The following is a 20,900-nucleotide window of genomic DNA, read 5'->3' on the forward strand; positions in this document are numbered from 1 at the left end:
TCTGTAAAAAATATACATTTGGGATTTTGATAGGGATTGCATTGAATCTATAAATGTCTATGAGTAGTATAGACATTTTAACAATATGAATTCTTCCAAATATCGTGAACACAGGATATCTTTATATATATTTGTCTCTTCTTCAGTTTCTTTCATCAGTGTCTTATAGTTCTTAATGTACAAATCTTTAACCTCCTTGTTAAATTTATCCTGTGTATTTTTTTTGTTGTTAATGCTCTTGTAAATGAGACGTTTATTTCTCTTTCAGGTGGTTCATTAGTGTGTAAAAATGTGGCTTATTTTTGTATGTTGATTTTTTTTTTATACTGCCATATGTCTTTTTTGTTCAGTGCTTTCTCTTTCAAAATAAAGATAATGAACATGTTTTGTGAGATTTATACCTATGTATTCATTTTTTGGAAGGAGAAACTGTTGGAAATATTTTATTTTTAATTAGTTTCCATTTGTTTGTTTTTTTCCATTTGTTCATTGTTGTTAAATAGTAAGCAATATGACTGATTTTTATGTGTTGACCTTGAATCCTGTGAATTTGGTAGTTCTACGAATTTTTTTGTAGATTTCCTTGGGAATTCTATGTAGATAATCTTCTCAAATACAGACAGCTTGATTTCTTTCTTTCTAATTTGTATATCTTATATTTTTATTGATTTATTACAAGTTGTCAGGAGTGGTGAGGGTGGAGATTTTCCTTTTTTCCCATTTTAGAGGGTAAGTATTCAGCTTTTTACCTTTAAGAATAATGTTAGCTATAGATTTGTTTAGTTTCCTCTTATCAAACTAAATTTTGATTCCTAGTTTGCTGAGAGTTTTCATCCTGAACAGATGCTGAAATGTTTTCAAATTTAAATGCTTTTTCTCCTCGCTTGATATGATCATGTGTTTGTGCTTCTTTAGCCTGTTAATACAGTAAAATGCGTTTTCCAAATATTGAACCACCTTTGGGTTCCCTAGTAGAAAGCCCCACTTAGTCTTTTTTTTCATATATTGCTGAAATTGACTTGGTAATGTAATATATGGTTGAAGATTTTTGAATCAGTGTTCATGAGAGATTGGTCTATAACAGTGGTTCTCAACCTTCCTAATGTCGCGACCCTTTAATACAGTTCCTCATGTTGTGGTGAGCCCCAATTTCATTGTTACAAATTGAACATAATTAAAGCATAGTGATTAATCACAAAAACAATATGTAATTATATATGTGTTTTCCAATGGTCTTAGGGCGACCCCTGTGAAAGGGTCGTTCAACCCCCAAAGGGGTCGCGACCCACAGGTTGAGAACCACTGGTCTATAATTTTCTCTCCTTTTTGTACTATTGTTATATGTCTTTGGTATAAAGGTAATCCTCACCTCATAAATTGAATTGAAAAGAGTTCCTTTCTTTTTTATTTTCTTGAAAAGATCCTTTATATTTAGTGCTATTTCTTCTTTAAGTGTCTAGGTCTGGAGTTTTGTCTGGTTTGGGCTTAAGGGAAGGTTTTAAACTACAAATTCAGTCTTTAAAATAGTTATAGGAATAATTACGATAGCCATTTTATCTTGGATAAGTTTTAGTAGCTTCTAGTTTTGAGGTATTGATCCATTTAGAAGTTTTCAAATTTATGTGTGTAAAGATGTGAACCTTACAAGTCTGCTTTTAGGAAAATCGCTAACAATTACATAGTACTTACTATGTGCCTGGTATACTGTTAAGGATATACGCTATTAATTTAATTCTCACAACCTATCCTAAGAGGTACTGTTATTAAACCTCCTGATTTATATTTTGTAAACTGATTATGTACTGACTCACAGGTTGCTTAGTGGGCATATAGAATTTTTCATTTTAAGTGTAAGTAGCTACAAACAATGTAATATCTGACACATTGAAAACATTGACTTTTTTTCTATTTATTGTTTTCTTTTTAAATTTATTGGAATGGCATTGGTTAATGAGATTATATAGGTTTCAAGTGCTCATTTCTATGATACATGATCTATATATAGGGTGGTAGTAAAGGATATCAAATATATGATGATGGAAGACGAGTTGACTTCAGGTGGAGGGCAAACTTACTATCTGTCATTTAATACTTACTATCAGTCATTTTTTAAAATATGAATAAACTCTTCTTTAAGAGTCAGAAATGCATATTATAATGTTTACTACTTGAACTCATAGTAGCTCCTGTATTATTTTTTAATATCTGCTGGCTTTGTAGTGGTATTCTCTTTTCATTTCTAATATTAGTAAATTGTGGCATCCCTCTTTTTTGTTAGTCTTGCTGCAGATTTGTCAATTTTATTGATCTCTTCAAAGAATCAGCTTTTTTGTTTCATTTTTTTTTCTCTGTTTTGTTTTTAATTTTATTGTTTTCTGCTCTTTATTACTTCCTTCTCTTTGTGCTGGGTTTCTTTTGCTCTTCTTTAAAAATATATGTATTTGTATTGATTTCAGAGAGGAAGGGAGGGAAAGAGAAATAGAAACATCAATGATAAGAGAATTGTTGATCAGCTGCCTCCTGCACGCCCTCGTACTGGGAATCAAGCCCACAACCTGGGCATGTGCCCTTAACCATAATCAAACCCAGGAACCTTCAGTCCACAGGCTGTATCCACCAAGCCAAACCAGCTAGGGCAGATTTGCTCTTTTTTTATGTTTTAACACAGATGCTAGAATTTTGATTTGAGACTTTCTTTTATACCTTAAGCATCCTATATAATAAAACCCTAATATGCAAATCTACCAAACCGTGGAACAACCAGTTGCTATGATGCACACTGACCACCAGGGGCAGACGCTTAATGCAGAAGCTTCCCCTGGTGGTGAGGATGCTCCCATAGGGGAAGCACCACTCAGCCAGAAGCTGGGCTTACGGCTGGTGGAGGGAACCTCTCCCGCCTCCATGGCAGCACTAAGGAACAGCCAGCTGAGTGGTAAGGAGCAGCAAGCAGGCGGGCGGTAAGAAGTGAGGGGTCCCAGAGTATGAGAGGGATCCTGGACTGCAAGAGGATGCAGGCCAGGCTGAGGGACCCCCCTCCCACCCCAGTGCATGAATTTCATGCACCAGGCCTCTAGTTTAATACTATAAATTACCCTTTAAGCACTGCTTTTGGTACCTCCTACAAATTTTGATCTGTTGTTTTTCATTTTCCCTTGGGCCCAGGGGTTCTTTAGAAGTGTGTTAATTTCCATAGTGGAGATTTTCTTATCTTTATGCTATTGATATCTACTTTAAATTCATTATAGTGAGAGAACATACTTTATATGATACCATTATTTTAAATTTTTTAAGTTGTCATTAATTTGTATTGATGTCTCCCATTATAATCATGGATTTGCCTCTACACTCTGTTCTGTCAGTTATTTATTTTGAAGCTCTGTTACTAGATGCATACACACTTAAGATTATGTCTTCTTGGTGAATTGGCCTTTATCAGTATGTAATGTTTCTCCATATCTTTGGTAATTTTCTTACCTCCAAAGTCTACTTTTATATTAAAACTAGGGGCCCAGTGCACAAATTCATGCACCTTGAAAGGAACTGTGGGCTGCGAGGCTGCCGTGGGCACAAGGGTGGGTCTTGGCCATCCTCTGTGCCCCCACCTGGCCCCTCACACCATGGCCTCCAGTTTCCAGTCTTCCAGCAGCCCCACTCCCACCACTGCTGCTTCCATGCGCTGACAGCACCGGCCCCACTTGCACCTGCTGAAGGTGCAGGGTGATTGGGGCCAGCACCAGCAGTGGTACAAGTGGGGCTGGCACCATCAGTGGGTGCAAGTGGCAGCTCCAGTGCCAGCAGCGGTTGCAAGCAGGGCTTACGCTGGCAGCGGGTGCAAGAGGTGGCTGCTGGCCCCAATTGCCCCTCAGGAGCAGGGGGAGGTGGAGAAGCCCTGAAGGGTGATTGGGGCTGGCAGCTGCTGCTCTCACTGAAGGCGCCAAGGGATCAGGACCAGTGCCAGGCACTGGCAGTAGATGCAAGTGGCTGCTCTGGCACTGGCTGCCGGTGCAAGCGGGGCCAGCACTGGCAGTGGGTGAAAGCGGGGCTGTCGCCGTCAGCAGGTGCGAGAGGCAGCTGCCGGCCCCAATCGCCCCTCAGGAGCAGGGCAAGGTGGAGAAGCCCTGAGAGATGATTGGGGCTGGCAGCTGCTGCTCACACCCACTGATGGTGCCGAGTGATCGGGGCTGGCACCAGGCGCTGGCAGCAGGTGCAAGTGAGGCCAGCGTTGGCAGCAGATGCAAGCACCAAGTGGGATGGTGACATGCAGGAGCAAAGAATTTTTAGTAACCACCAGAGGCTCGCTCCTGACAGTGACAGGTGCCCCAACTTGGTCTGGTGCCCCTACTCACCTGCTCCACTATCCCACCGTGGCTGACTCCTGCCATATTCCACGCGTGCCCCCTGGTGGTCAGCATACGTCATAGCAACTGGTTGTTAAGTTGTTCAGTTCCGCCATTTGGTCTATTTATTTGTGTATTAGCCTTCTATTATATAGGATAATTACCCTGCCTTTCTTTCAATTAGTGTTTCATTGGTATATTTTTTACATCCTTTTACTTTTAACCTACCCATATTATTAGATATGAAATAACTCTATATGGAACTTGGTTTTTGAAATCTATTCTAAAATTTCTGTACCTAATTGGATTTTTAGACTATTTACATTTAATGTAACTGTTGATGTTTGCAGTTACATTTGCCATTATATAGTATTTGTTTTCTGTTTGTTCTCTCTGCTTTGTTGTTCTTCTATTTCTCCTTTCCCGTCCTATTTTGGATCATTTGAATATGTTTTAGTATTCTATTTTTATTTCACTTTATACTTTATCTCTTTATATAGATTTTTTAGTAGTTTTTATAAGGATTAGAATGTGAATACTTACTTAAATTTTCATTCTACTTAGAACTAATATTTTTACCACTCCAGGTGAAATATAGAAACCTATATGAGTCTCATTACCCTCTCTACTTTATGTTGTACTTGTCACATGGGTTATATAATTTCTCTTGTTGTCTTTCATTTCTGACATTTCAAGTATCCCTCTAATATAATTTTCCCTCTTTCTATCCCATACCCAAAAGCACCCCAACCAGGGAATCAAACCCTTAAGCTAGGTATGTGCTCTGACTGGGAATCAAACCCACAGCCTTTTGGTGTATGGGATGATGCTCCAACCAACTGAGCCACCCTGCCAGGACTGTTTTGTTTGTTTGTTTACACTATTACAGATGTCCCCATTAACCCCCTCTTTGTCCATCTCCACCCAGCCCTCTCCCCCTCTTCCCTCAGGCCAATACTATACTGTTGTCTGGGTCTGCTATCTTTTTGAATCATTGTCCCTTCATATTTATGTATTATGTTCTCTGGCTCTTCTCAGGATTTTTTTACTTTAGTTTTCAGAGTTTGATTGATGGTTTCAGTCTGGAATTTGGAGGCTTTATTCTGCTTGAGATTCAGTTTACTTCTTGAATATATTGATTTGCATATTTTATTAAATTTTAGAAATTTTTAAGTATTTTGTTTTTGTATCGTATTTCTATAGCAGGGACAGTAGGGTGGGAAGAGCAGAGAGCAGGGTCAAAGAAGACACAAAATGAGAGAAATAGGAACTGACCTTTAAAGAACTAGATGAGTAGAGTTATTTAGATGGAAAGGGTAATGGATCCTAAACAGAGGGAACAACTTGAGGAAAGGCAGGTACAAATATGTATGGCATGTGTGTATGTGTGTTGTAGAGGAAGAGATGAAAGCAGGAAAAGAAAATCTGATTCAGTTAGCCACTTTGCCTTATTAGAGATTGCTGTAAAATATTCCCGCAAACACATGGTTAGAAATGGTTAGAAACACATTGGTATGAATTTCAAAAATGCAAGTTTTAGAATTTAGTACATGTGCTAAACTGAGTAATCAGTCTTGTATTTTTGGCAGATCTATTCTGCCATTGAATATAAGTCTTTTGGATTTTTAACTAAAATTAATTGCATTTGACATCTTTGTTTTTACCTACTAGGACTTCCATCTTAATGCAGAATGAACAAGCGCTACCTCTTTTTACCTAAATTTGTGATATTTTCTCTTGACTTTTTAAATTAAACTTTTACTTTTGATATAATTATAGATTCACAAATAATTCAAAAGTAGTTTTAGATTCACATGTAATACAGATATACTATGTACCTTTTACCTAATTTCCCCCAATGGTAACTAACATCTTGCAAAACTATACTACAGTATCACAACCAGAATATTAACATTGATGCAGGCAAGATATAGGGCAATTCCATCACCGCGGGCTCCCTAGTTGCCTTTTATGCACCCACCCTCCCCTCTGACACTTTCCTAACCCCTGAAAACCACTAATCTGTTCTCCAGTTTTATAATTTTGTCCTTTCAAGTATATTATTTAAATGGAATAATACAATATATAACATTTGTTTTTGGATTGGCTTTTTTTCACTTTCCACAATTTCTTGGAGATTGATCTTTTACAGCTATAATTCTGAGTAGAATTTCATGACTTCTTTTTCAGTTATATTTTGCCATTATTTGAAAAAACAGGAGTTTTTCTCATCTATATATTTGCTTTGGAATTTAGACTAAAAGCAAAACCTAGGAGCATCCGAGTTGTCCTTTCTAGATTGCATGTTAGTCATTCATAATGTATTAAGTCTTACAGGAGAGAAAATCTTATGTACAAGTATAATACACTACTTTTCTTCTCTTAGATTTCTTTTTTTTTTAATATGTTTTATTGATTTCAGAGAGGAATAGAGAGGGAGAGAGATAGAAACATCAATGATGAGAGAGAATCACTGATTGGCTGCCTCTTGCATGTCCCACACTGGGAATGGAGCCTGCAACCCGGGCATATGCCCTGTCTGGGAATCGAACTGTGACCTCCTGGTTCATAGGTCTGTGCTCAACCATTGAGCCATACTGGCCAGGCGGTATAGCTTTTTTTAACTTATTTTTTTATTGATAATACTAGTACAGATGTACCTATCACCTCCTCACCCCCAACCCCCACCTAGCCCCTCCACCCAGCTCCTGCCCCTCTTCCCTCTGGCCAACACCACACTCTTCTCTTAGATTTCTTAAAATAGAAGAACAAAGCACATCAGGGAGAATGCTACTTGAAAAATATTTAGAACAACCTCTGTTCCAGAATATCTTCGTGCTAGTCATGGATGGAGCAGGAAAGAGCCTGTTCCATCTGAGTGCTATCTCTTAATAGCACTCAGCAGAGAGAGAAATATGTTCACATTACAGGTGAGCATTAGGATCTTTCTGTTTTCATTAATCAATATATTTTTAGTTGTTGAACCAAAATTCTAGCCCCAATAATGAGGGAAGAATGGAGACTTCCAGTTTTTAAGTTGTGGTAAATAAGTCTGGGACCACATTCTGAACTATGTTAAATGCTCATCTAAGGAAGGAGCCTAGATTATTTTATTCCAAGGAGAAATGAAGGAATGAAGAAGTAATAAATAATTGTATTGCAGGGAGTGTTTAAATGAGCTATAATATAACTGTAAGTAAAAAAAAAATAGTAATTTCCAAAATGTTATTTTAAATATCAGTGTTATCTTCCACCTTAACAAGCAATTCTGATGGTTCTGATTTTTATTTAAGGAAAAACAGAGGGCATAGATATATAATAATAATATATTACTATCATATAATTACCCCAATATTATACTATTTACTATTTTCATTTTAGTAGATGCTTTGGGAGGAGGGAAAAGGGTATTAGAGATTTTCAGACACTTAGCAAACACTGGTACTTATCTATCAGTATTAGAAACACTTTACAAGGGATTTTTATATTGTCATTTTGCTTATGGCAAGTATAAAATGAGAATTCTTCAGCGTAAGTTAATATCATTATTATATACTTTATATAGTGTTTTTAAATGCTAATCTAAAGAGGCTTGCACATGTTTTAACTATTTTTTTCACACAGTGATCATCTTTAAGTACTAATATGCCAAGGTTGTGGGTTCGATCCCCCATCAGGGCACATACTAGTACAAGAATCAACCAATGAATGCATAAATAAGTGGAACAACAAATTGCTGTCCTCCCCCTCCCTCCCTTCCTCTCTCTCTAAAATTCAATAAAATATTTTTTAAGTTAATGAGTAAATATTTGCTTTTATGTGAGCAAAGATTTTACTTGATTAATGTTCTGTTTCTCCATTCAATTATCAAACTTAGGGAAATCTAAATAAAGGTTTTGACTAACATATTTAGTGGGATTTGGTTGGGGTACAGATGAGTACATAATGTTTCAAGTATGACTTTATAAATATTCTAATAATTATGACATATACTCTGCTACTTATTTTTTTTAAAAAGCAGTTTTTAACTCCTTCATGTCTTTCTTATCTGTACATGTTCTTAATAAATCATAATAAATAAAATGTACCCGAATATATAAAACATACTTTTTGCTTGCCCAAATAATGCATATATTGACTCTCTCTGATCTTATTCTGTGTAAAAGACTAGAATCAGCCTACGTGGTTTGTTTAGGTAGCACTAACCAAGTAAACATATAGGTGGCAGAGGAGCATAATTGACACCTAGAAATATTTATCAGTACCCCTGTTATTATTTACTACTATTAGTCCATAGTTAGAATAATGAATAGAATAAAAGAAAGGCATAGTGCCTTCGGTCTTTATTCTGGGCAGAATGAAATTTGGGCCCAACTTCTTCTAGTTGTCTAATACTCTAGTTAGACAAGCAAGGGTGTAGTAAAAGGAGGTTTCGCAGCCATTCAGACCTTCATTTAAATTCTACTTCTATCACCTAAAGTTTCATGTCCTTGGGCAGTTATTTAACCTCCTTGAGACTTAAGTTTTGTGTGTTTTTTAACTTATAAAATAGGTAGTTATGAAAATTAAAGGAAATAAGTTTATAGAATATCTGAAGAGTGCCTAGAACATAGAAATCTATATTTTGGGAAAGAAATGATAAGTGGAGCTCTCTTCTAAAAAAAATACTAATATCTGCCTTAACCAGTTTGGCTCAGTGGATAGAGCATCAGCCCACAGATTGAAGGGTCTCAGGTTCGATTCCAGTCAAGGACACATACCTCAGTTGCAGGCTCAATTCACAGCCCCAGGTCAGGGTGCGTGTGGAGGCAACCAATTGATGTGTCTCTCTCACATCAGTGTTTCTCTCTTTCTGTCTCTCCACCACCCTTCCACTCTCTAAAAATCAATGAAAAAATATCCTGGGGTGAGAATTAACAACAACAACAAACAATACTAATACCCCACTATGCTTACAATTCTAATATATTTATAATTTCAGAATTATATATAAATCACTAATTTTGCTTTTCTAATTTTTTTTTGTGTTTGATAAAACTATCTGCTTAATTTCTTCTAAAGTTTAATTTTTTCTCTAAGCTTTACTTCCCTCCCTTTTCCCCAGATATTTCTTTTTTAAAATTTATCTTTATTGTTGAAAGTATTGCAGATGTCCCCTCCCTCCCCCTATTGACCCTCTCCTCCCCACTCCCAGCCCATCCCCAGGCCTTCACTGCACTATTGTCTGTGTCCATGGGTTATGCATATATGCATATAAGTTCTTTGGTTAATCTCCCCTGCCCTTCCCTCTGAGAAACATTGGTCTGTTGCATGTTTCCATGTCTCTGGATCTATTTTGTTTGTCAGTTTTTTTTGTTCATGAGATTTCAAATATACATGAGATCATGTGATATTTGTATTTCTCTGACCGGCTTATTTTGCTTAGCATAATACTCTCTAGGTCTCTCTATGTTATCTCAAAGGGTAAAAGGATTATATTGTAAAATATATAAAGTACTCATACAACTCAACAAAAGAAAGACAAACAATCCAATTAAAAAATGTGCAGAGAGCCTAAGTAGACACTTCTCCAAAGAGGAAATACAAATGAACAAGAGACATGAAAAAATGCTCAATGTCATTAATTATCATCAGATAGATACAAATTAAAACCAGCTCACATCTTCTGGAATGGCTACCATCAATAAATCAACAAACAACAAGTGCTGGCAAGGATGTGGAGAAAAAGTACACTGCTGGTGGAAGTGCAGACTGCTTACAACCACTATGGAAAACAGTATGGAGTTTCCTCAAAAACTTAAAAATGGAACTGCCATTTGACCAAGCATCCCACTTTTAGTAATAATCCTAAGAAGCCTGAAACACCAATCAAAGAAAATATGCACCCTTATGTTCATAGCAGCATTATTTACAATGGCTAAGATCTAGAAACAGCCCAAGTGCCCATCAGTAGATGAGTTGATAAAAACACTACAGTACATTTACACAATGGAAACGATGCATCTGTTAAAAGAAAAAAAAAAAGAAAAAAGGATCTCTTAAAAGCTTTACTTTTCAACAACAAATTACTATATTTATAAAAGGAAAAATCCAAATTTAAACATAATCTATAAATTTTCTTTTCAGATATCTATAAGTTAAAGTGTTTGTGACATGTTGATGTATTTTAATCTTTTGCTCTTTGATTTTAGCAGGAAAGGAAGGACAAGAAATCCTGGGGCCTGAAGCTCAGGCAGATGAAGCAGGATGTACAGGTACTTTCTTGCTGGTTCCTTTCATACTACAGTCTTTGAACAAGGTCTTTGTGTCACTGGTTTTTGCATTTGTGAGTCGTGAATTTAGTCTTTTTCCTTCTCTTTTATCTTGCCCTCCTTACATGTGTAAGTACCTAGGCATATGGGGTACTATATAAAAAGATGAAAGTTTGTATTCTTTAAATATAGTTGTAAATTTACAGATTCATAGGATAGAGCAGATTTTGAATGTCAAGTAATCTACAGATAATAAAAAAAGTGTTGAATAATTATTCAAACTAATTTAAATAATTATTTAAACTTCTGTCAGATTTTTTAACAAGGTTATAGAAATGCACATCTAACTATTTTGAGTTTCATTATTATTTACCAGGATCAGCATTGAATTGCCCATAAGCCAGAAAGCAGAAGAGGACAAAATAAGCAAATATCATGGGTTAGCTGTAGACCAGATGATAATCATTAATATTGATGAGTTGAATGAATATGTCACAGCAAACAAGAGAATCACAAATTTTTCTTGTGATTTCTGTTAGTGAAAAAGGTCAAAATGAAGTTAAATTATATGCTTCTAGCTGACTAAAAATACAAATTCCCTGAAACTTAAGGTTATGCCTCTATAATGAATTTAAATCATATTTAAGAAGCAAAAAAGTAAGTGTAAAACTTAAATCCAGATCTTATATATGATAATTCCAGGCACTTAAATTTTGTCATGTAAGTTAGCTGGAACTCTTAGAATGTAAACTTCAAAAATGAATTTCAAATTAATAAATAACTAGAGGCCCGGTGCACGAAATTAGTGCACTGTGCAGGGGAGTATCCCTCAACCCAGCCTGCACCCTCTCCAACCTGGGACCCCTTGAGGGATGTCCGACTGCCCGTTTAGACCCGATTCTACAGGAATTGGGCCGAAACAGGCAGTCAGACATTCCTCTCACAATCCAGAACTGCTGGCTCTCAACCGCTCGCCTGCCTGCCTGCCTGATTGCCCCTAACCAGTTCTTCCTGCCAGCCTGATCACCCCCTAACCACTCCCCTGCCAGCCTGATCGATGCCTAACTGCTCCCCTGCTGGCCCAGTTGCCCCCAACTGCCCTCCCCTGCCAGCTTGGTCTCCCCCAACTGCCCTCCCCTGCTGGCCCGGTCCCTCCCAACTGCCCTCCCCTGTTGGCCCTGTCCCCCCCAATTGCCCTCTGCCTGGTCTGCCCCCAACAGCCCTCCCCTGCAGGCCTGGTCACCCCCAATGGCCCTCCCCTGCAGGCCATCTTGTGGCCACATGGGAGCGGCCTACTTTGACTACATGAGGGCAGCCATCTTGTGTGTTGGAGTGATGGTCAATTTGTATATTACCTCTTTATTATATAGAATTTTCTCAATATATTTAATAGTATTATAATTGTATTTTGTATATTGAACCATAAATTAAATATTTCTATCATCTAGTTTTAATTAAATTTTTATTCTTCCTTATCTTTTTTGATTTGACATATATAGCTTTCTTTTCTTTGCAGTGCATTTTAGAACTATTCCATATATACTTATAAATTACCCTTAATTATGGAAGATGAGTATGTTTCATAGTAATGTGTCAAAACAGATTGTCTTCTATAATATAAACATTAACACTCATATTTGTCAGTCAGTTATATGAAACACAGAGTAAATCTTGTGCTGTTATTAAAGGTGCATTCCAAATTAATAATGGAATATTTGATGATTTATGGTGCCTGTAGCCTAAGAGTGGGTAGTCTGCATTTAACTTGGTTGTGTTTAACATGCATAAATAAGGTATTTAGGTATGCTTGCTATCAAATATTTGTCATGCTAACTTATACATTATATAACATATTTAGTTTGGATGTTTTTTATTAGTAAAATAGTGTTAATGAATGCAAAACACTGCTGTGTTTTTCTTTTTTACCTAATGTTAACTTTGATTACTTGTGTTAGCAGAGTTACAGAAGATTTTGTCCTTTTAGGCAAAATACTATAAAAAAAGACACTCATAGTTCCAGGTTTACAGTGTTTTACCTTACAATTTGCTCTTCACTACAAAAAGTGAATTCATTCTTTCAGTTTGAAGTACTGAGTACATAACTTCCTTCCCCCCCCCCTTCCCCCCAAAAAAATCACATTTGGAAGTTAGAGTAACCTTTTATTAACCTCAGTTGCTCCTGAAAGGTAAGATCTTTCCCACCCACATGAAGATGATCCCTGCTACATTATTTCCCTACAACGTGGGGAACTAGGAGTAAGCAAACATTTTTAATAAAGTCCTCATATGTACAGTTTTAAGGAAAGAAGGATGGAATTAGATGTTTGAGACTTTTGAGCAGTTCAACATTAAAATTATGTGTTGCCTTTCTTTTGCTACTTCCTTGACTTCTGGGGAATAATGTACTAACAAAGTAAACAAAAACATTGTACAGAGGTTCCATAATTAGTTCAGAACTTTGTTAGATATTTTCTATAGCTGATTCCCTTTTGCAATTCATGAAGTTAAGAGAACTATAGTTTCAGTTTAGTATTCAGAGAGTGAAAAGAGAGAAGGAAGGTTAGAAGGGTAGTAAAGGATAAAGTGGAAGATTTGACTTTGGGTAGCAGTAAACACACAATGTACTATACAACTGTTGTATCATAGAATTGTACACTTGAAACTTATATAATTTTATTAACCAATGTCACCCCAATAAATTTAATTTAAAATAAGAAGAGAAAAAATTCACCTAAAACATTCTTTGTTCCTTCTAATCATTCCTTTTGTGTTTATATAGTTAATAGTTTCACAAAGTTTCAAAAATTGAAGGTAAAGATAGAACATCTAAAAATATTTTATTCTGATGCTAATACAATATCAATAGCTAAATAAAACTTTTTATTCTTATGTTAAACATTTGTCTAATTGTTGCTCTCACTAATTTATAATTATAACCCTATAATTCTACATTTTTGCAAATGATTCTAGAATTTCTCCTGAAATTCTATACTTTGACAGTCAGCTCCGAGTTTTGTTATATGTTAAAACAAATTATCATTGCTAGCATATGTTTCTGTGTATTTGCTCATCTCTAGTATTCAAATACATGTTTGTTTGGTATTTTTTTTAGTATTTTTTTTTTTATTGCTTAAAGTATTACAAAGGGTATTACATATGTGTCCAGAAATACATGTTTATCAGTCTTAAAACTGGGGATTTTGTTTTATAATTGACCTAGTCACAGTGTGCATTTTCCAGCACTTTAAATTTTATGTATAAAATTGCAGAATTTCTGGTTTCTGCTTGAAATTGACTAGGTAAATGCAGGTTCATGGAGACAGTGTAGTTTAGTTGGAAAGAACCCAGAATTTGAAATGACATCTGAGACCAAATTAACAATATTTTTTTCTTTTTTTAAAATGCATTTTTTTTAATTCTTTATTTTTATTTTTGCTTTTTACTATGTGATTTTGGAAAAGTTATCTAACTTTTCTGACCTTAACTGTTTTTATTGGGAAAATTTTTAATTGAGAAATTATAATGTTCACCTTGCAGAACTATTTTGAGGAAAATAGATAACAATTACATTGCACTTACTAAATGCCTATTATTGTACTAAAAACATACTATATAAATTAATTAATTTAATTAATTATATAAATTATATAAATTAATTTAATCCTCACAACAACTATAATATTGTTATTATCTTCTAAGTTTTATATTATATGAACTGTTATATCATAATGTTTATTGCCTCACAAATTATACCATAATATTTATTCCTTGAACTCGTATTTTCATTCTACATAGCCTATAGAATTTGGTACCGACATAGTATATATTTCTTGTTTGAATGTATTTTTTATTAACTGTCATTTTTATAAGAAAATGTGTATATAAATTGAAATTTAAGTTTCTCTTTAATTTAGTAACCAGAAGGCTCATAAGATTTTTTAAAATTATAGATTGATTTATGATATAATTATCAGTACCACACAGTACCACAACATAAATACATTACACATTTTAATAAGTAATTATTAAAGAAAAATGTTATTGGAAATGAAGTTAAAGGAATTGAAGTGTTCTTCAATTAGTTCATATATCAATAGTTTACTGACACAGATTTCTAGAAAAAAGCAAGTTTGGCATTAATTCTATTTCTATTTTTTGTTTAGCACTGAGATAACCTTATTCTCCTAAATAAAAAGATAAAATATGTTTTCATCGTAACTGATTTACTCAGTTCTTCACACATCTTGAGAATTACATGCAAAGTTATGGTTATCTATCAATACAAATATTTCTAATGTCTAAAATTCAGTCACCTAACTTGATAAAGGATTTGTTTCCCAGTAATTAGCATCATTCACACCTTCATTTTCTGGGATATATACCAAAAAGTTTTACCAGTACTTACTTATCAAAGGACTAATGATATCAGGTTTTGGATTTTGTTATTCTTTTTTCTCCTCACTTAGAGGAACTTTGTTTAATATATTCAGAAATGATTGGGGAAATTTAAATATTGTTAGCTTTAGTACCTTTTTCCAATACATTTTTATATTTTTTTTATCTTACCACATAAACTAACTCTATTTTGATCAATACCTTATAACTAGAAAGTTAGTTCATTCAGTATCTGGAATTCTTTCAGAAAATAGAAGTGCCTCTTTATTTTTCTAATTCAAATAAATATGTCAATATACATTTTGATGATGGACCTGAAGAGTATATAAGCCAGTCAGAGAAACATAAATACCATATGATTTCACTTATATATGGAATCTAGAGAACAAAATAATCAAAATTGAAACAGACTCAAAGATACAGAGAACAGAGGAGAGAGATGTTGGGTGGCAAGGTGAAATAAGTGAAGGGATTAAGTAAAAAAAAAAACCACAAAAAAACCTCAGAAACAGACAACAGTATGGTGATTACCAGAGGGAAAGGGGTTTGGGGGCAGATAGAAGATGGTAAAGAAAGATAAATGGTGACAGAAGGAGACTTGACTTTGGGTGGTGCATATACAATACAATATACAGATGATGTATTACAAAATTATACACTTAAAACTTACATAATTTTATTAATATCAATGTCACCCCAATAAATTTAATAATTTTTAAATTTCTTTTATGACGAATATATAAATTAAAATAATGAGGAATGTATAAAGTATAAATATATATTTTAAATATAGATTATTCAAACAATGAGGTTAAGATTATTTAGATCTGCCCTAACCAGTTTGGCTCAGTGGATAAAGCGTCAGCCTGCGGACTCCAGGGTCCCAGGTTCAATTCCGGTCAGGGGCATGTACCTTGGTTGCGGGAACATCCCCAGTAGGGAGTGTGCAGGAGGCAGGTGATTGATGTTTCTCTCTCATCGATGTTTCTCTCATCGGTGTTTCTAACTTTCTATCCCTCTCCCTCCCTCTCTGTAAAAAATCAATTAAAAATATATTTTAAAAAGATTATTTAGATATAATCTAATTTTTATTAATTATAAAAATATTTGTCTCTATCCTAGCTGCTTTGGCTCAGTGGATAGAGCATTGGCCTGCAGACTCAAGGGTCCTGGGTTCAATTCTGGTCAAGGATACATGCCTGGTTGCAGGCTTGATCTCCAGTAGTGGGCATGCACAAAGCAGCACATCAATGATTCTCTCTCATCATTGATGTTTCTCTCTGATATCAATAAAAACATATTTTAAAATATATATATATATATATATATATATATATATATATATATATATATATATATATTTGTCTCTAAATGAGCACACTTACATAGAACCGGTCTGGGCAAAGGTAAGCTTATAACTTACTGAAGATGCAAGGTTCATATTTAAAATACAAATTGTGTAATTCTTAAAAGTGTATACTATTTAAAAACTCATTATTCCAGCATATGTATGTATATATGTGTATGTATGTATAGTTAGTGGGATATAGAAAATATAAATATTTTATAAGTGAAGACTGTTTAAATGAAAGAAATATTTTATACTATAATTTGATAAAAAATATTGTATCTTGTTAAATCTACATGAATCTATAAGAAATCACATAAAATACAAATTTTATCATGATTTTATCTAGTTTAACTTGTACTTAAAGTTACATTGAAAAGACTCAGTGACACTGACTTTACTGCTTTAGCTATTCAAAGAATGCTTATTGTTGCCCTGTCTAGTGATCTCAGTGGTTAGAGCGTTGTCCCACACACAGAAGGGTCTCAGGCTCAGGTTCAATTCTTGGTCAAGGGCGACCCATCCATGTATCTCTCACATCGATGTTTCTCTCTTTCTCTCTCTCTCTCTCTCTCTCTCTTTCCCCCCGCTCCTCCCCGCTTTCTCCCTTCCTCCACTCTCTCTAACAATCAATGGAATAAAGGAATCCTCGGGTGAGGATTAACAGAAAAAAAAAAAAGGCTTATTTCAGCCAATGACAGATGTTAAGAATGATTTTTGAGAATATGATTTGCTATGCTTCCCCAGGCTCCTGCAAAGCAATGAATTTTTTAATAATATGGAATGGAACAGGTGATATCATTAAAGGAAAATTACTCTCACTCCCTCTGGCTGTATTAATTACATAGCTGATTTCAGAGCTTCCTAACTAGAACTATAATATCCCCATTTTAGTTTCTGTGTTTATCCAGATAGATATTCATGTAAACAGGAAATTGGAAGGCTTATCATGCTTTTATGTTGCCTTGATTAAGCGATAAAGAAGGTTTTCCCAGTCAATATTTTTAATTTTTTCCTTTAAAAACCTGGAGGTTTTAATGCTGTGAGGCAATGCATCATATTATGTACTGGATTGATGGAGGGATCTGCCTTTTAGTCTGTGAAAAGGGGAAGATAGAAAATGAACCATCAGGATTCTAAGAGAGCATACATGGAAGTTGAAGATTTGGAAATAGAGTCCCTCAAAACTAACAGTACCACTTACCTCTTAAAGTGGTTACTGGATCCTTACCCCTGGATCCAGTAACCCCAGATTGGTGACTACTGGTAGTATATAGCAGATGCTTAATCATGAATAACTATTGGTTGTATTAAAAAGGATGGGGGGCAGGAAATGATGTGTCACCATTATTACTATATCATTGACTCTAAGGTTTTAAACAGCAACCACCCCAAGGAGTTCAGTTACTAATACTATACAGGAGATTTAGCAAGTTTTAATGACTGCTGAACAAAAAAAGTGCCCATACATCATCATTTTAATTTGGCCCAATTTTAGTCTGCTAGGAAGTGCTGTTTTACAAATTTAGAATTGACAATTTAGCCAGAAGTTCATAAAGAAGTCAGCCAGGAGATATATGGGAGCCAACCTAACCCATTACAGTCACCACCAGCATGAAGCAGAGAGACTCACTCTCTCCTCTGGAGCCAGTAGGGGGAATGGAGGCAATCCCTAGTGTAGCAGTGCTGCTTTAGAAACTCAGCAGCACTTTGGGCCACCTTCTCAAGGTGAAAACATTATCTCTTCTTTCTTTTAATCCTCATCTGAGGGCATGCTTAATGATTTTATAGAGAGGTGAAGGGAGGGAAGAGAGAAACATCCATTGGTTGCCTTCCTGTACATGCCTGACTGGGAATAGAACTCATAACCAGAAATTGAACCTGCAACCTTTTGGTGTACCGGACGATGCTCCAACCAACTGATTCACCCAGCCAGCACCATTCTATTATATCTAGAACCTCTTTTAACTCAAGAAAAAATATGCCGCTGTCTTAATGACACAGTTAAATATCTATGTAGGCAGAAGTAGTACATGAATAGCCCTGTTTGTATATGAATGCTAGAAACTATTGTATCAACTTGGTATTTTGACTCTTACTAGAACTCTTTCTACATATGGATAACTATTAAAACTATTTTCTAAGAAGTCACATAACTGAACTATATTTTAGAGTGGTTTACATTGAGACTGATTCAAATTTAAGGTACAACTGAGTAAATGGCACAGTAGGTTGCTAAGATTTTCTCTTGTCCTTTTTTCCTTGCTTTAACATTGACTGAAAAGCTAGAAATTCAGCCAACTGTATTAACTGTCTCCATATCTTGCTTATCAGTAAAATGGAATAGAAGTATAACTCTGAAGCTTAAAGGGAATATTGTGAAAATGTCAATACTTTTATAACATTTTAAATTTATTTTAAAGATGACTTGTTTTTTTTAATAAGTTTTTATTTATTTTAGAGGGAGAGGGATAGATAGAAACATCAATGAGAGAGAGACATCAATTGGCTGCCTCCTGCACACACCGGGGATCGAGCCATAACCCAGACATGTGCCCTGACCAGGAATCGAAAGGGGGCAGGTGGACTTTTTGGTTCATGGTCAACACTCAACCGCTGAGCCACACCAGCCAGGCTTAAAATGATTTCTTAATCAATTATAACAAATGAGTGAATATTGTTTTTAATATTCAGTAAATATTTCCTACAAATTTAAGAACAATCTCATATTCTCTCAAGATAAACAATTCCTCATTTAGAAAATCTTGGTAATAACTTGGTGGTGAAATTGCTATTTATAAAGTATGCATTTATTTTAGTAAAAGATGATGAATGCGATTCAGATGCAGAAAATGAACAAAACCATGATCCTAATGTTGAAGAGTTCCTGCAACAACAAGATACTGCTGTCATTTACCCTGAGGCACCCGAAGAGGACCAGAGGCAGGGCACACCAGAAGCCAGTGGTCATGATGAAAATGGTAAATGGAGCTTCACAGCTGTTTTTGTTTTCATCTTTAAAGGATTATTTCTATTACTCTACTGTAGGAACCTACTATCCTACTATAGAGAACATTTTTGAAAGCCAGAATTGATTGCAGGTGGCTGTAGAGATTAATCTCTTTAATTAAGAACATTGTCCATAATAACAGTATAGTGTAATATTAGTGGCATCTAATGTATATAGTGGTAATGCCACTGCATATGAAATGCTTAGAACAGTGCCTGGAAGTTGATTTCCATTCTCTAACATGGCAGCAAGTAGTGTAAATAGAAATTAGAATAACCCTTACTACCCATTGATTCTTTTCCACTCTTCTTCTAGCAAGCAAAACATGGTTGTCTGGTTCAAACATACTAATTTGGAGACAACGGGTTTTTCTCTATCTGCTTTAGTCCATTCTGATATGAACAGCCACTGTATAAAGAGTAATAAAATGCAGTAAGAAAGTGTTCATAATCTACTGAAAAGAAATAAGCTGTTATTCGTTCTGCCCTTCCTTCATGAACTGGAAACAGATGAAAATAGCTTGCTAAGAAGTTGTATGCAAAATCTGTACCAAATGCTAGGACATTACTTAGAATGTTTAAGGATATATCAAGTTGTAAGATCCTAATCTGATTTGATTTTTCCAGGGTCTCACTTTAATGGATATATGTAGCTTAAAGTCAAATAATCAACTTATTTAAGGCTTTTAGAGCAGTTGTGTGTTTACAACCAAATTGAGACAGAGATACAGAGATGTCCCATATAACCCTTTCCCACACACATTCATAAGCCTTTCCCATTATCAACATAAATCACCAGAATGGTACTTTTCTTTTTTGACAAGGATGAACCTACATTGACACAACATAATCATTACAAGTTCATAGTTTACCTTAAGGTTCACTCTTGGTGATGTACATTCTATGGGTTTGGACGAATGTATAAGGACATGTATTTATCATTATAATATCATACAGAGTAGTTTCACTAACCTAAAAATTCTTCTGTGCTCTGCCTATTCATTCATCTTTCCCCATCTCCCCTACCCCTGGCAACCACTCATCTTTATGTTTCCATTGGATTCATATGTAGCCTTTTCAAATTGACTTTTTTTCACTTAGAAATCTGCACTTAAGATTCTTCTATGTCATTTTAGGGCTTGATAGTTCATTTCTTTTGTGTTGAATAATATTCCATTGTCTGGATGCACCACAGATTATTAATCCATTCACCTTCTGAAGGATACCTTCCAAATTTTGGCAATAATGAATAAACTGCTATAAACATCTATGCACAGATTTTTGTAGGGACATAAGTTTTCAATTCCTTTTGATAAACAACAAGAAACACAATTGCTGGATTTGTATGCTAAGAGTATATATTCAGTTTTACAAGAAACTGCCAAATTGCCTTCCAAAGTAGCTGTACCAGTTTTCATTCCTACCAGCACTGAATGAGAGTTACTGTTGCTTCACGTCCTCACCAATATTTGGTGCTGTCAGTGTTCTGGATTTTGGGTGTTCTATGGATGTGTAATGGTATCTTGTGGTTTTAATTTGTGCTTCCATGATGACATA

At 35.1% G+C, this 20,900-nt stretch overlaps 1 protein-coding gene across 4 annotated transcripts in view; it reads left to right on the forward strand.

Moving 5' to 3' along the window:
* Positions 1-20,900, forward strand: part of ZEB1 (zinc finger E-box binding homeobox 1) — a 304,864-nt gene that overhangs the window by 247,490 nt on the left and 36,474 nt on the right. For 3 of the 4 annotated variants that reach the window (XM_081100685.1, XM_081100687.1, XM_081100686.1), the window contains 2 exons: positions 10,535-10,594; positions 19,154-19,315. In XM_081100685.1, coding sequence (XP_080956811.1) covers positions 10,535-10,594; positions 19,154-19,315 — 222 coding nt within the window. Of the gene's footprint in view, positions 1-10,531; positions 10,595-19,153; positions 19,316-20,900 lie in introns of all 4 variants that reach the window. The other variant, XM_081100684.1, reaches the window with a different exon arrangement.

The sequence above is a fragment of the Myotis nattereri genome (genome assembly GCF_964212035.1).
Source record: "Myotis nattereri genome assembly, chromosome: 1".
NCBI classification, from domain to species: domain Eukaryota; kingdom Metazoa; phylum Chordata; class Mammalia; order Chiroptera; family Vespertilionidae; genus Myotis; species Myotis nattereri.